This window comes from Aythya marila, assembly GCF_965140915.1.
Source record: "Aythya marila genome assembly, chromosome: 3".
Lineage (NCBI taxonomy): Eukaryota > Metazoa > Chordata > Aves > Anseriformes > Anatidae > Aythya > Aythya marila.
This window is the reverse complement of record NC_139044.1, coordinates 34,347,321-34,363,669: the sequence shown is the minus strand read 5'-3', so window position 1 is coordinate 34,363,669 and position 16,349 is coordinate 34,347,321. Positions and strand designations below refer to the sequence as shown.

At 33.9% G+C, this 16,349-nt stretch overlaps 1 protein-coding gene across 1 annotated transcript in view; it reads right to left on the bottom strand.

Moving 5' to 3' along the window:
• DNAH8 (dynein axonemal heavy chain 8) overlaps positions 1 to 16,349 on the bottom strand; it is a gene marked incomplete at both ends in the record, with an annotated part of 131,818 nt that overhangs the window by 78,643 nt on the left and 36,826 nt on the right. Inside the window, 10 exons of the mRNA XM_082758173.1 lie at positions 76 to 275; positions 1,203 to 1,443; positions 4,787 to 4,924; positions 6,827 to 6,927; positions 8,036 to 8,098; positions 8,728 to 8,841; positions 9,811 to 9,915; positions 11,800 to 12,035; positions 14,116 to 14,242; positions 15,906 to 16,102. Of these exons, the coding sequence (XP_082614299.1) occupies positions 76 to 275; positions 1,203 to 1,443; positions 4,787 to 4,924; positions 6,827 to 6,927; positions 8,036 to 8,098; positions 8,728 to 8,841; positions 9,811 to 9,915; positions 11,800 to 12,035; positions 14,116 to 14,242; positions 15,906 to 16,102 (1,522 nt within the window). The remainder of the gene's footprint in view (positions 1 to 75; positions 276 to 1,202; positions 1,444 to 4,786; positions 4,925 to 6,826; positions 6,928 to 8,035; positions 8,099 to 8,727; positions 8,842 to 9,810; positions 9,916 to 11,799; positions 12,036 to 14,115; positions 14,243 to 15,905; positions 16,103 to 16,349) is intronic.

The window sequence follows — 16,349 nt, the reverse complement described above, 5'->3', positions numbered from 1 at the left end:
CTTACTGCTAATACTGTTTGAGTTACTACCTCAGTGTATTACTGAAAATACCATACAAACTCATTTTAAAAGTACCTATTGCTCAGTAAAGAGCCAAGAATCATTAAACTGTCCTCCATCAAAGTTATAATTTCTGATGATTCCGTTCCCTTTAGCAGTAGCTCTCCTCTCCCTTTGAATGATGAGAAGCTCAAAAATTGGTTTCCCCAACTGTCAACTATTTGAGATAATTTGGCTTCTATATCCTTTTCCTTTGTAGCAGATATACATATATCCTGCAAAGAAAGAATAATTTTTTAGAATCTATGTTCTTCATAAATTAAACACTTCCTGATATTATACATCTAATAATGGTCTATTTAAAAACAATATATGAAATTTTATAAGATAGTACAGCTGTGTCACAAATGCAGAAATCACAGTACTATTTTTACAGAAATCTCACTAAAATTAAATATATACATGTAGATAACTGAAAAATACTCCATTGTAAATGCATTAGTATTTCTACATTCTATTCCATTCTACATTCCATTTCTACAGTTTCATGTTTTATTATTTCTGCACAATAAGATTTCTGAATCATTATTTCAATATATTTTTGGGTAATGACAGACTCATTTTCATAGGAACTCTTAATCTTATCACATTTCAGTTTATAGAATCATAGAATCTCAGATTAGTTTACCTTGGAAAGGATATCTGAAGTTCATCAAGTCCAACATCAAAAATAAATCAAAGTATGATGAAAGTATGAATATAATGATATAATTTGCATGTATATTTCATAGAATCATAGAATGGTTTGGGTTGGAAGGGACCTTAAAGACCATCTATAATTCCACCCTGCTACCATGGGCAGGGACGCCTCCCACCAGACCAGACTGCCCAAAGCCCCATCCAAACTGGCCTTGTGTATGCCCCAGGGATGGGGCATACACAGCTTCTCTGGGCAACCTGTGCCAGTGCCTCACTACCCTAAGAGTAAAGAACTTCCCAGTATCTAATATAAACTTACCCAGTTTTAGTTTAAAGCCATCCCCCCTTGTCCTGTTACTACACTCCCTGAAAAAGAGTCCCTCCCTACCTTTCCTCTAGGAAATATAATTAAATAATTAGACAAACATTTTATAAATTATAATTTATAGCATTTTTGCTGATAATATAAAATGAAGGAGGAAGAAAAAAATGTATGTACCTACCTCAATGTCATCTTTATGTTGAAGAATTGGTGCTTCCATGATGTTTCGAAGGCAAAAGGTATCAGATTCTATATCAAATTGATGTCCTGTTGTTTCAGCTATACGATTCCAGTGTCTTTGCTTCATTGCTTTGTCAGTCATCATTTCCAACAAAGGACAAGACTCACTGAAATCATCAATTTTTTTCTTGAGATCTAAAAATGCTTGCCAGGTTTGGAGTCCTTTAGGTAGCCTACGACACCTGCAGTTGAGTTAAAATGATGCAGTAGTAAATGTCCTTTTGTCAAAATAGGAAATTTTAAAAACATTCTAAAAACACATGAGGAAATATGAAATAGCTGCTATTGAGGTCAACATTTTTTATGTAAAATTGTGTCAAATTAGTCTATCTTTTTAGGTAAAAACCCATAAGTCCTCTTAACAAAACATAGTACTTAACATTTTTAACCTCTGATGCATTCTTTGCTAATAAACAGAAATATTGCAGCTTGCATTAAAACATAAGTTCATTAGCTGCTTATCATCACAAACTTTTATTGACCAAAAAACAAAGCCAAATTAGTTAACTTCACATATGTAAACCTTGCACAAATACAATATTTATTTCAATACCAGTAATACACGATACACATTATCATATCAATTCAGAAACAGTTCATGGAAATTAGAAATATATGATCACTTTCTCTTCTCATTTTGGTTGGTGGTCCTGAAAGTATTAGCAAGGAAAATGAAAACTAAATACTCCTAATGGGGGAAAGAAAACAACAACCACTATCACCAGTTAAACAAATAAACATTTCTTTTATCCCACTCTCACAGAGCTAGGAATTAAGCAGAAGTCAACCCACCACATAAATCTGCTAATGTAAATAATATTCTATAATCAATTATGATACAGCATTCTGTGTCTGGTTTAGGGCTATGCTGGAACTCTGGCTAGTCAGTACATTCATGCACATTGTTTAGCTGCCTGGATGTTGTCAAACAATGTTGAACAGCTGCCTGATTTTCCCTGAGTGGAGGACAGTATTTTGTGTCCATTTTTGCACTTTTGTGAAATTTTGACTTTTATATAATGAAAAAAAAATATATATATATATTCAAGAATGCAGAAAAACTCAGGAGCATAGACTTGGGCAGACAGTGAAATCACAGATCACATTTCTCCTTATGAAACTGGACAAAGCATATTAATATTTTATCATTTGCTCTGTTTGCAGACTTTCTTTTCATTCATTAATAAAGGATTCATATGAGGTTCAGTTATTTGGGGCACAGGAATCAGATATGGCAAAGATGCATATTTTGAATAATATGCTGCAGGTTCCAAAGCTGTGAGCCTTGTTATCCTTACTGAGCCCTGTAAATCAGAAGATGACATTTTACACAAAGACAAGATACTACAGATTAGGTGTCTGTCAAGAGTTTGCTTCTTTGAGTGGCTCTTCATCTCTGAAATTCTAACAGTATATATAACCTCAAAATTGTGAAAAACAAAACAAAAAACCACCACCAACAAAAAACAAAACCACTACCTTTGGCACATATTTCCTTGAAAAATTATCAGTTCACAGTTAATGTTTCCCACTCAGAGATTCAGAACTAACACAAATTTCAAACCCAATCTTCCACTCTGTCAAAAGTGCAGTTAAAAAACTATGTAAATTTTTCACTTACCTATTATAATGCTATATTTGATATAATACATCAGTTAAGCTTCACAAAAACATACACTTTCTAGACTACCATGACATCCTGATGCCCATTAAAAAAAAAAAAAATCCTCACTTTGTAGCACAGATCTTCTCCGTCTAGTTTATGAAGGTTTGGGTACTATTTTTGGATTACTTGAAGTCATCAGTGAGATAAGGCATGAAAAAAACTTTCAAAACAATGCTAAGTGGTAAGATATGTTGACAAAGCAAAGGATTAAAGAATTTGATGAGTCAATAATTGGGGCGTGTACTTAACAAGCTAAGGAAAAACTTTTTATACAGAAGACTTTTCACTGGAGCTACAAAGGTAATTGGCCTTTTATACGCTTTTACATTAAACAACGAATTTCAAAGAGTATTATAACTTAGCTTTTGAGAAACTCTGCATTTCAGGAACTAGATTTAAGATTGATGTAAAGCTATCTTAGTAGGTCTGCTCTACTCTATAATCATAGTATAGATATAACCAAAACACCAAATATTTGCACAAGAACAAATACACATCAATTCATTATGCCTTTATTTTGGAAATTAATAAAGTCAGATTCTTGAATGTTACTCCAATAAGAGGACTGGGGGAAAGAAGTGCAAAGAAAGCTGGAGTTGTTTCAGAATAGAGCTTATCATGACACAGGATTGCCTTATGTAGCAGGATAGTGGTGGACAGGTCTCAATGATGCAGTTACTCTGTTGTAAATTATTCTTCTCCTATTCTTCCATACTGTATTTCTTCCAAAAATAATAAATGTACTTTTTAGAAAAGGTTAGAAAATACTTCTGAAGCAATCTGATTACATCTTAATAGTCTCAATGACAAAGCCACTTTAAGCTTTCAAACTTACTGCAATGTTTGTTGCTTTTTCTTTCTTTTTTTTTTCCCCCTCAAAACTATGCTATTTAGATGCTATTGTTAATGCATGTTAATGCATTTTAAAAGGAAGAAATGTTTTAAAAAAGGATGAAAGAAGGGAAATGATTTTCTTACTCTGGTCTGTGCTGGTGCAGCCTCACCTCAAGTACTGTGTGCAGGTTTGGGTGCCACAATATAAAAAGGACATAAAACTATTAGAGAGCATCCAGAGGAAAGCTACAAAGATGGAAAAGGGTCTAGAGAGCAAGCCGTATGAGGACTGGCTGAAGTCACTTGGTTTGTTCAGCCTACAGAAGAGGAGGCTGAGGGGAGGCCTCATGGCAGCCTGTAGCTTCCTAACAAGGAGAGCAGAAGGGCAGGTGCTGAGCTCTGCTCTCTGGGGACACAGCATGGAGCTCCAGCAGAGGAGGCTTAGGTTGTATATTAGGAAAAGGTTCTGCATCCAGAGGGTGGTTGGGCATGGGGACAGGTTCCTCAGAGCAGTGGTCACAGTACCAAGCCTGCCGGAGTTCAAGAAGCACTTGGACAATGCTCTCAGACACAGGGTCAGATTTTTTGGTTGGTCCTGTGTGGAACCAGGAGTTGGAGTTCATGATCCTTGTGGGTCCATTCCAACTCAGGATACTCTATGACTCTATGAAATATTGTAAAAGACTCAGAAATGTTATCATTGTATCCAGCACTTTAAGTCAATAGGCTAATCCACCTAGTTGATTAATTTCCCTTTCACAAACTTTCAGCGTAACAGTTTGGTTGGTTTAATAAAGGAGATCAACACTTCAACTCATTATATGGTATTCTGTTATCAAAACTACAGATAAAAGACTGGTTAACTAAAAGTATAGCGTTATCCCACTCTTTCTTGAAGAACCCGATCACCTTATGATAAACCTTATTCATGGAAGTTTTGTATTTAAATATATCAAATAGCTTCGCTAAAGTTACCTAAATCTTAATTAATTTAATGTAAGTTTCTGTTCATATTAAGAACACACCTGTTTTGAAAATCCAGAAGCTCAGCATTAATTTTTTCAATGTCTACATCTGTCCAAAGTATCTCATAATAACCATTGATGCTGCTTATTACAGTATCATACAATCCATACAATTTCTGAAGCAAGTTTAACTCCTTCCTGGAACCAAAAAAGTCATACGAATAATTTCAATCAGCTATTTGGATATCTCTCAGTACTTAAATACATGATATCTGTAATACTACTACCAAAAATTGAGATCAATTAGATTTTATTTCTTAATCTAGAAAAGAACAGTTCATTAATACAAACAAACAAAGAAACAAACAACAACAACGAAGCAGATGGTGCTAAAGACCTATTAACTACTCTAAACTTATATGGGGAAAGTTTTGTTTTGGTATACTTCTATAAAACTTCAACTCATCCAAAAGACATGATTGCCCCCCTAATACTCAGTAGTATCTTCATCCTCCCCTCAAATACTGTGTGAAATTTTGTGGTCCACAATATAAGAATATAAAACTATTAAGATATGTTCAAAGGAGGGCAACAAAGATGTTGAAAGGACTACAGGGCATGAATTATGAGGAGTGGGTGAGGATACTTGGTTTGCTTAGCTTAGAGAAAACTGAGGAGTGACTTCACTACTGTCTACAACTTCCTCATAATGAGATGTGGAGAGGGAGGTGTTCTCTTCTCTCTGGTGACTAGTGATAGGTCATGGCTTAAAGCTGAGTCAGGGGAAGATCTGGATATTAGGACAAGTATATTGGATGTTAGGATTAGGTTCTTCACTGAGAGGGTGGGTGTTCAAGCACTGGCACAGGTTCCTCAGGGAAGCAGTCACAGCCCAAAGCCTGTTGGTGTTTAACAAGTACATGAACCCCATAGATATGTGGTTTCACCCTTAAATTGCCCTGTGTGGAATCCAGAGCCAGACTGTGTGATCTTTGTGTGTCTTCCAAATAAGGATATTTTATGATTCTGTGGTAGTTTATGCACCTTGAGGTGGCTCTGTAGTGCAAAGCAGGGAATGGCAAGCAAGGATGATTATTCAATTTACTTCAGAAGAACTCTAGGAATCTGAACTAAAATGCTGATGCAAAAACAGCCATAAAGGCTCATTAGTACAGCTGCTCAAAAAAATTTAGACTTTGATAAACCTCTAATAATATATGTCAAATATGGTCATACATTGGTTGTTCCTCATCTTTTTCTAGTTGTTAGTACTGTATCTTGTTACATAAAACTATATTTACTTATACGAGTATATTTCAAAGACAGGGCATTCTGCTCCTTAGGATAGTACAATACCCAGAGTAAAATAATCTGTTCGGTTGCCACAATAAATACACACACACACACACACACAAACAATTATAAGCAAATTATTCAGAGCTCTAAAATTTGTGTTGATTTTTTTTTTCTTTTTTTGTATTTAATTTAAGGTGATGGAAAACTTCTGGACTCACCTCAAGTACTATGTGCAGGTCTGGGTGTTACTATGCAAAGAGGACATAAAACTATTAGACAGCATCCAAAGGAGGACTACAAAGATGGTGGAGGGTCTAGAGGGGAAGACACATGAGGAGCAGCTGAGGCCATGTTGTTTGCTCAGCCCAGAGCAGAGGAGGCTGAGGGGAGGCCTCATGGAGGCCTGCAGCTCCCTCACAAGGGGAGCGGAGGGGCAGGCGCTGAGCTCTGCTCTCTAGGTACAGAAGCAGGACCTGAGGGAATGGCATGGAGCTGGGACAGCGGAGCATCAGTCTGGGTGTTGGGAAAAGGTTCTGTACCCAGAGGGTGGTCAGGCACTGGGACAGGATCCCCAGAGCAGTGGTCAGAGTACCAAGCCAGCTGGAGTTCAAGAAGCACTTGGACAGTGCTCTCAGGTCAGGTTTTTTGGTTGGTCCTGTGTGGAGCCATAAGTTGGAATTCATGATCCTTGTAGGTCCATTCCAACTCAGGATATTCTATGATTCTATGATTCCCCTTTTGTATACCTTTAGCCTTTCTAATATACTTAATAAACACCTAGGACAGCTGTCTTTCCACAATTACCTGACTTTATGCAAAACTGCATAGTCTGTGACAGGCAATCCAAACAACTGCTCACCAGATGAGTATGTGATAAACTTTCTCCAAAGCTCATCAAAATTAGCCTGGTGACATTAAGATTCATACAGACAAAATAAATTATATATATAATTTAAAATAGTCTCATAATAAATCTACAGTTCTACACTTGTCTTAAAACACTTGTATTAGAAGCATAAACGTCTGAAAAATACATTTAATCTAAATTTTTTAAACAGTTTTCATGTAAAGCAGTATCAATTCCATATGTTAAATTCAGTTAGTAAATATATTTATAAAGCAATAATTTGAAGAAACATTCTACAAAAATGGGATGTGAAATTAATTCCATATCATGCAGACAGAGAAGTAAATACTTGTATTAGGTGATAAAGTAGACGTCCTGAATTAAAAACATCAGAGAGTGCCAAAAATACAGCTACTTTCAGACAAAGTGTAAATGCTGTCCAAAGTATTGGATCAACATGGGAAAGTGAAAGAACAGTTTGGGTACAAAAGCATTACCTTGTCGGTATAAATGTATCTGACAAATTTATTTGAAGAGGAAATTCAAACAAAGTCATTTCATTTTCAGTATATATTAGATGCATGTGGAAGTTTAAGCTTTTGTTACTTTGTTGGTGCTTTTCAAGAACTTTGAATTCACTTTTTACAGAATAAATATATAATACATAAGATACTAACAATAGTCGTGTGGGTTGGGGCTGAGGCGGAATCTTCAAGTTACAACTTTTGAAGAAAAGAAGGATAAAAAATGGAATAAAGCTCATTGTGGAACCACGAACTAAGGTTCATAACAAAAACAAAACACTGAGTTGAAAGGCAAGTTTCTAATGGAAAATGTGATCTTTACAAGAGGGAAAGATTGGTTTATGTGACCAATATATAATCTGGCTTCTTTTTAGCTACTATCGAGTTGTACTTGCCTCTTCCCTTTTTTTTTATTGTTCTTATTTCTTTAGGTAGATAATTTCTGCTCAAGAAACATGAAAAGTGGAGCAGGGTTACTTACCAGTCCTTCTACTTAAAGGAAAACATTGCCTGATTAAATACTAAACAAAATACCCACCGAGATTGAGTCTTTGGTAAGTGTGTCTTTCTCTAAACTCACTTTGATAAGCAACAGTGGATCTAAATTTAATTATTTCAAAATGTAACTGTTTATTTTCTTACCTGAAAGATCTGTAGCCTATTACTAGCTTCCTGAGGTGGAATATTTGGAACCATAGGTCCTTCCTTTTAAAGAAACAATTAACAAAAACGTCAATACTAATTCTCAAAGTGACTGAAGTCCACTGTATATTTACAGTAGCTCATCACAAAATACATAACCTTTTGATAGTCAAGATCCAATCAAGTTACATGTGTTGGTAATGCAATATTTACAGTGGTAAATCTAATAAAAGATAACACTTATACGATTAAGAAGTCTTTAGCTTTATTAAATTGAATAGCAATAGATTTCGTTTCTCATATTTTGTTTGTTTGAAAGAAATAAATAATAAAAAAATAATTAAAAAAAATTATATATATATATACACATACATATATCTCCAGTGTGTGGCCTGCGACACTTCTTTAACATGGGAATACAATCAAAGATGTCATAATGTGCTGCAATTTCTAAACTAAGATCTCATGAAAAATCATGCCACCAGGGATTCTCTTCTCTGAGTTGTTTGTACTGCTGTTTCTCCAGACTGAAAAGGATGACCTATAACAATGACTGCTTAACAACCATGACATATTTACCATATTCAGTAGCTCAACAGCATAAAACTCTGGCATCCAACTGATGCAAATAAAAATATTGAAAAGCCAAGTACAAGTCTTTCAGATAACTAAAAAAATAATATTACAGTTACCGTTTCATATGATGTTTCGAAGTTTGACACATCTTCCCGAAAAACTGCAACCGATTCCAGTAAATTACTTTTAAATTTGGGCTGAACTTGAACCAACTCATCCTGAATTCTGGTCTGACAAAAAAGAATAACAAGAAATACATTATTATTTTCTTTATTTTTTTATTTTTTAAATCAGGAACAGATATTTGAGCTATATATAACCCAAAATCATACATACATAAGTATTAAAGTTTTGAACAAAAACGAATGATTTGAAACTAAACAGGTATTATTTTCTTTCATGGTGCTACATGTTCAATTTTTGAGATGAAAGGTGCAAACAGCAACAACACTCTCTCCCATCTACTAACAAATGAATATTTACAATGAATATTTACAAAAGGGAGAAGGGAATAAAAGGACACAGAAAACAGAACAATAAAGATCCTTTTTCTCTCCATCCCTCTCCTCCCTCTAAAAAAAAATAATCAAAACCCAAAGTCCTCATGGATTGCTCAGTATTTTCTTTAAAAACGTCAATATTCTTTGTTCAAAAGTTTGAGAGAGAACCAAGAACTGCCTGAAATCAAAATATAAATTACTCACGCCAGTGATTACTCTGCAGAATATGATGTAAATATTACAATAAAATATTTCCATATTTCCACCAAAACTTCCCCATTTCAGGAAAAGGTCCAACAGACACTGAGCTTTTGAGGGATATGTCTGTCCTAAACAATGACGTGTACAGTCATCATTTAAGGGGAAGGACGGTGAGAAAGTATGCAATTTTTTAAATTATGTAACCTAAGAGCTGTAATCTTGATCAGACAAGAATGGAGCAAAAACTGTAAATGAAAGACACCAGAAAAATCAGAGAATAAATAAATTTCTCATTTTCTTGCAGATTTTAGGCACATATATTAAAGCTATAATAAATATTTTAATATTAAAGAACTTCTCTATAAAAATAAAATTAGAAAATGAACGTCCTAATCAAAGGTACAGACACTAGTGAGCAACTAAAACCAAGAGTCAGAATACAAACCAGAGCCTGTCCCACACTCATTTATATCCTAAATTGTAGTTTTATATACTTACAGCTTTTTTCTGTAATTTATTAAAAGAATATCTGAGTGAATCAACACCTTCTGATTCTTCTTTTGTAACCTCAATTTCAAATGTGTTTAAAATGGCATAGGCTTCCTAGACGAAAAAAGAAAACCTTAGTAACAATCCATTTTAAGTTCATTTGCAGAAATATAGATCCAATGTGTTAATAACATTTCAAAGAAAATCTACACATGTAATTTAGGCATAAAATATTCATTTGTTCTTAAAAAAAAAAAAAAAAAGAAAAAAAAAAGGATGCTGAATAAATCAGAACTAGAGCAAAACAGCAAAAAAAGAGTTTCTTTAAATAAAATTCTCTTGGATGAGATAACAGAAAGATATACAAACACAATAAATTGAATATTAAATATATATGAAATTTTATCATCTTAATGGTATCTGTATTACATTACCTGAATGTATATTTTGATTTTTTTTTTTCCCACCTCTGAATTACTCTCACTAAATCACAGATTTTGGAAATATTTTGCCATCTGACCCGTAGAATCTTTACTATATGTTTTCAAGCTATCAAGTGTCTGCGTAAGTATCTATTTCATTATGAACCTTTCTTATTATTTATTCACACTAGTAACTTGTTTGCATCCATGGAGTTTGCACATCTTCTGTTTTATGACCCTCTTATCAGACCAAGGGAACAACTTATTTAAACATCCAGTCTTTTCCTTACATCAAGCCCTCCTTCCTTCAGTCATGTTCTAGCAAGAAATAAAATGCCTAATCACCCCCAAAAGTTCTAATTAAGCTCACTAAGGAAACAAGACAAAACATTGAACTTTTTCAATTGAAATTACTGATCAGGTGACACTATTTTATATTCAGATCTTGATTTTATCAGCTATAAACTCTTATTTATTTAAGGAAAGCTCATGAAGAAAGAACAGAGTGGAACTCATTATTTTAGTAAAGAAAAGGAGTAACTGTATAGAATGTAAGATGTAGAAAGGTTTGTAGAGAGGTTTGGGAAAGAATCTTTGGACTAATATTCATCTCAAAGTGCCAGAAACTGGTAAAAAATATTATTCCTTCAGAAATTAAAATATCTTTATTATATTATTTACAATTTTTGCATCACTTTTCCCACATATCTGAGAAAGAAACAGTGCCAAACTCAGTTTCTCTTGCTTATTTTATTTAATATCTATGTGTGTGATTATCACATCCCTATCTTTTGCCTGACAAGTAGTCTGAAGATACTCAGCCTAAGAAAGAACATTTAGTAATACTTCCTTAACTTAATATTAGGAATAATATCAACAATCCACTGAAAGTCCATTCTGGTATCACATTAACAGAACAGTCTTCCAGAAGGAAAATGTTAGTATTGAGCAGTACAATTTCTTCTGCAAAAGGTGGATAAAAATGTAAAACAGATGTTATATTAAGCTGACTATTTCTGAGTATGATAATAAAAAAAAAAAAAACAAACAGCGAAGTATATATAAAGCTTAATGAACTTCTTTATCCAGTTAAATCAGGGAAACTGGAAGAATGCTGCAAATTTCTGACAGCATACAATGATGTGTGGCTCCGTGAATGCATTCTGGTTATATTCAAGGGGGTTAGATTATAACAATGTTTTCTCTTGGACACAGAATAGTTAGGAAAAAGATTAAGGCTAATGGAAAAGCACACAGCAAAAGGGAGATTATTGTTCATGTCTCTTGTGCTCACATCTGCTTATTTCTGCATGCCATCTCCTATATTGTATTTAAGTTGTAAATTATTTGAGAATCTATTTTTTTTATTCTGAATTTATACAGTACCTACCAAACTATCTAATAGTGGTTCACAATTTACAATAAAAATAGCAATAAAAATACTGCTCTGTTTCCTATCTTCATTGTAGACCTTTTATAACAGTAAACTTCTTATTTGGGTTCTCAGTTTATTTTATGACTCCTCATATATAAAACTAACTGTTTTAATCAAAATAAAAAATTAAAGTCATCTTACTTCAATAGGTCCCAGGGTCATATCCATTTGTATTTTATTATCACGTATGATAGATAAAGCTTCCATTGCCAGTCTGACATCATCTAGGTCACGCAGAGGTCGAGACAATTTCTTTAAATATGTAGTTATGAATGACATCATATCTGTCATTTTCTTTTTATATTCCTCATTTAAATAATGACAGAGGAGCATCTTCCAGGCTTTGGCTTCAACTGATAAAGCTTTTTTCAGGGGTCCTGTTTTAAAAATAAATAAATAAATAAATAAAAATATATAAATCCACACATCATATATGGTTCTTTATAGCAATTTAGAATAACATCAGCAGAAATGCAATCCAATTACTCTAGTTTAAATTTTTTTTAGTAATTTCAAGTATACTTGAATACTTTTGTATTTTTCTATTTTCATCTGTAAGATGCATTGTTAAGTTTATCTGATACGACATATAGAGATGATAAATAAAGAAGAAAAATACCTAATTATTAATTTACATTCTCAGAGATTATCTTTAATTAATATATATTAACTAAGTGCATGAAGATCGGTGATATTTAAATGGCTTATACCAGTTGAAGAAATGACATCTTGAGATTTCAATACTGGGATTTGGAACACTTTGTAACTAAAGCTACAAGGTGTCAAATCAGATCATGAACAATTAATGTATGAACACAAACTGACACTGAAGAGACAGAAAAGCCAATCGTTGGCACTTTAACTTGTGCGAACAAGTTAGGATTTTGTCGTGGTTTAACCCAGCCGGCAGCTAAACACCACGCAGCCGTTCGCTCACCCTTCCCCCTCCCTCTCTGGGACGGGGGAGAGAAATGGAAAGTGAAGCCCATGAGTTGAGATAAAGACAGTTTATTAAGACAGGAAAATAATAATAACAAAAATAATAATAACAATAATAATAATAATAATACAATGGTGATAATAGGAAAGTAATAATAATGTGTACAAACAAGTGATGCACAATGCAATTGCTCACCACCCGCTGACCGATGCCCAGCCTATCCCCGAGCAGTCCGGCCCCCTCCCCCGGCTAGCCACCCCTATATATTGTTTAGCATGACGTCAGATGGTATGGAATACCCCTTTGGCTAGTTTGGGTCACCTGTCCTGGATCTGTCCCCTCCCAGCTCTTACTGCACCCCCAGCCTGCCTGTTGGCAGGACAGAGCAAAAGGCTGAGATGTCCTTGGCTTGGTACAAGCACTGCTCTGCAACAATTAAAACATCGGGGTGTTATCAGCACTCTTCTCATCCTAAGCCAAAACACAGCATTCCACCAGCTACTAGGAAGAAAATTAATTCTGTTCTAACTGAAACCAGGACAGATTTTAATAAGCAACATATTATACTCTAGTGACAGAAGCTGAAAGGTCCTAACACCATATAACCCTTTTAGTTACAAATTTTACAGAAGATATGCTTTCCTCTTTAGTAATGCAGCTATCAGTATTAAAATACTGATTCCAAAAGGCCATTAGATATCCAGAGCTAATCATCTAAAAATTGTCCTTGTGGATCCCTTCTAACTCTGAATATTCTGTGATACTCTCTCTACTGTTCGTATATATGAATTTATGTAAATTCCTATGGGCACATACACAACATAAGCACAAGCACTTGCATACTTACAATACTTATTAATTCTTTCAGCGTCTTCACTAAACAGGATTGTGCAGCAGTGGATTTCTTAAGCAAAAATATGCATTTTATGAAACTTATTTCCTTTAACTAGGGTTAAAATTGTTATTTTCCAAATTGTTATTTTCCATGTAATTAACTATACATTTTATATATATTTTATATATATAGACAATTCACTCAATTTTTATATACCCTTTCTCATACTGCCTCATTGACCACCTTATTCATGTTCTCCTAAATAAAAACACACACACACACACACACACAAAAACAAACACAAAAAAAAAAACAAAAAAAAAAACTTGAAGAAGTCTTTTAAAATCTTCACCAAGAACCCAAGGGTTCAAGGGATTTTGTTTGTTTGTTGATCTTTGAAGATCTATATTTTGTTAAAGAAACAAACTACCATGACGTTATCTTGCATAATGTCATGGTAGTATTTTCATTAGTTTCATGCCTAACTTCCTATTCTGCACAAAAATAAAAAGTATCTTAGGATCCAAACACTACTACACAGGGAAGCAATATAAACAAAATGAAGTGTCCTTGATAACTTCTATTCATATTTGTAAGCATTTTATTTTAGAGAATAAGCCAAGTAACCTATGACTATTTTATTCGTTATCTTACAATGTACAAAGAGAAGAAAATGTCATACCTGTGTGCAATTCAATTGGACCAAGAAGAATAATGGGTTTTAAATCTTCCATCTCTTGCTCAAACATAGCATAGTGAAGTATTTCTTCCTTAATTTCAGTCAGAGATGGACAGCTAGCCAAAAATTGCTGTATGAAGGTTAAAATGTCAATCAACAATTATCCTTTTTTCATATTTTTGGTAAAAAAGGTGGCAACACTTATTCAGGAATTACTGAAAATGCGTATCGATATTATGCCTGTATTTAGCCTTCCATGGCCTTGCTAAATTAGGAAAATGCACAGGAGTAGACATTCACATTTATGAATTTCTCCGTCAGTAATTCTCAAGCTTGTTGGAAAAATCTGATCAAATTTAACAGAGAAACAGACATCCAAGACATATTGTTCCTACCAGTTTTGTAAAAACATGTGACATAACAGATCAAAAAATATGTCTGCACTTACAGTAAGGGTAGACCATTAGCAGAATAACATACAAAACAACTGCAGTAAAACAAATTTTGTAAGGAGTTCCATGAGCATAAGAACTCAAGTGTAGAAAAGTTTTGTGATCCTGAAAAGCTACATTTTGGAAATGTTACACAAGATATGTATTCAATACACCTACACTGCGTGGATAAACAATAAATGATGAAAGTTATTTTCCTCTTCTTTTGTGTGAGAGCACCCAGACTGGCAGTGGGAGAGTTAGTACAGTGCTGAAGAAGGGGGATGGAAAAAAGGGCATGCATGCATAAAAATGAAATGCAGTATTAGTGAGGCTTCTTCTGTAACACTTTTCTTCAGCATTAACTAGACCAAGCTAACACTATTTGATTAAACTAAAAAATTAATTAGACTACAAGCAAAATAAGGTATATTTCTTAGCCCACATAAATTGCGCAAGTTGCAGTGTGATATCCAAAAGAGACCTAGTACTCCTGTAGCAAACAAGGTGATGTGATATTCACAGATTTATCTACATACAATGCAGTCTGTTAAATAGAAAGTAATAGAAAGCTGAATTAAGCCAAAGTTAAATGAAGTATATATAGTAGCCAACTTTCTTCTACTGAACCTCCAAATTCAAGCTTTAAATTAAAAATCTGTTGTAGAAGAACAGTGTGAATATTCTGAAGATTAATTCCCAGAGACTTCTAATTACTGGAAATGAGCTTTTTCCTGTTCGAAAAGGAACTACATTTTTCTACTGCTTCTGAGGACTCAACTTGCAGGAAACAACCTGTTAACAATAATTCAAACAACCAGGAAGGGAATACAGGATTTTTGTTGTTGTTGTTGTGTAGAGGTTGCAGAACTCACCTTCTCGAATTAACTAAAGAAAAGGTGGTGAATAAAAATATGTATTAAACTCAAAATAACAACTTAAATACTTTTCATAGAGAAAAATGCACATGTATCAACACTGACAGTGTGAGAAGTTCTGTGCGAAACTGGAGTACTTTCTTATGGCCTGAAATTCAGAGTTCCACAAACAAAAAAAGAAATTAAAAACAAGCAAAACAAAACAAACAAAAAACCTAGGACCACTTTATCATTATATAGAAAGGCACAGAAACAGAAAAACCCAACCTTCAACGTAAGAAATATGTAGCATGCTATTCCTTCTGCCTAGGAAATATATTACTACTATCACCACGACTACTTATGGACAGAATCAAAATTTGAGCTTCTAGTATCTTTTCTACATTCTTTTTCTTGATCTTTTTTTTTTTTTTTTATCAATGTTTTCTAATTTCAAATGATTAGATTAATGAAAAACAATCCTATAGATCAGCATTAAACTCACCTGAACTTTGGCATCTCTATCTTCTGTCCACAGCTCTTTATATTTCTGAAAATCCTGCAAAGCTTCACTAGCTACTTCTCTAATATAATTCACAGAAGAAGAGAGGAGCACAACTAATTTAGAAATATCTTCATGTTCTGCAACACCTGAGTAAAAATTTCGTAGCTTTCTTTGTATCACAACTTCTTTCATTCTTTCTGTAAGATAAAATCATATATAAATTAATAAACTATTACAAGTCTGGTTAGTTATAGTTCTTTAAACCTATGCAGGCTATCTTAAGCACAGTTGCTGTTCAGTAGGGCTGAATAACCTTCTTTACGTGTCTATCTGCTTAATATGAAGGCACCAAGCACTAGTTCAGTCTAAGCTCTATACAGTTAGGGCAAATTCAGCCTAGAATTGATGTTTCAAAATGCAAAGAAAATATCCTTCTTTATTCAC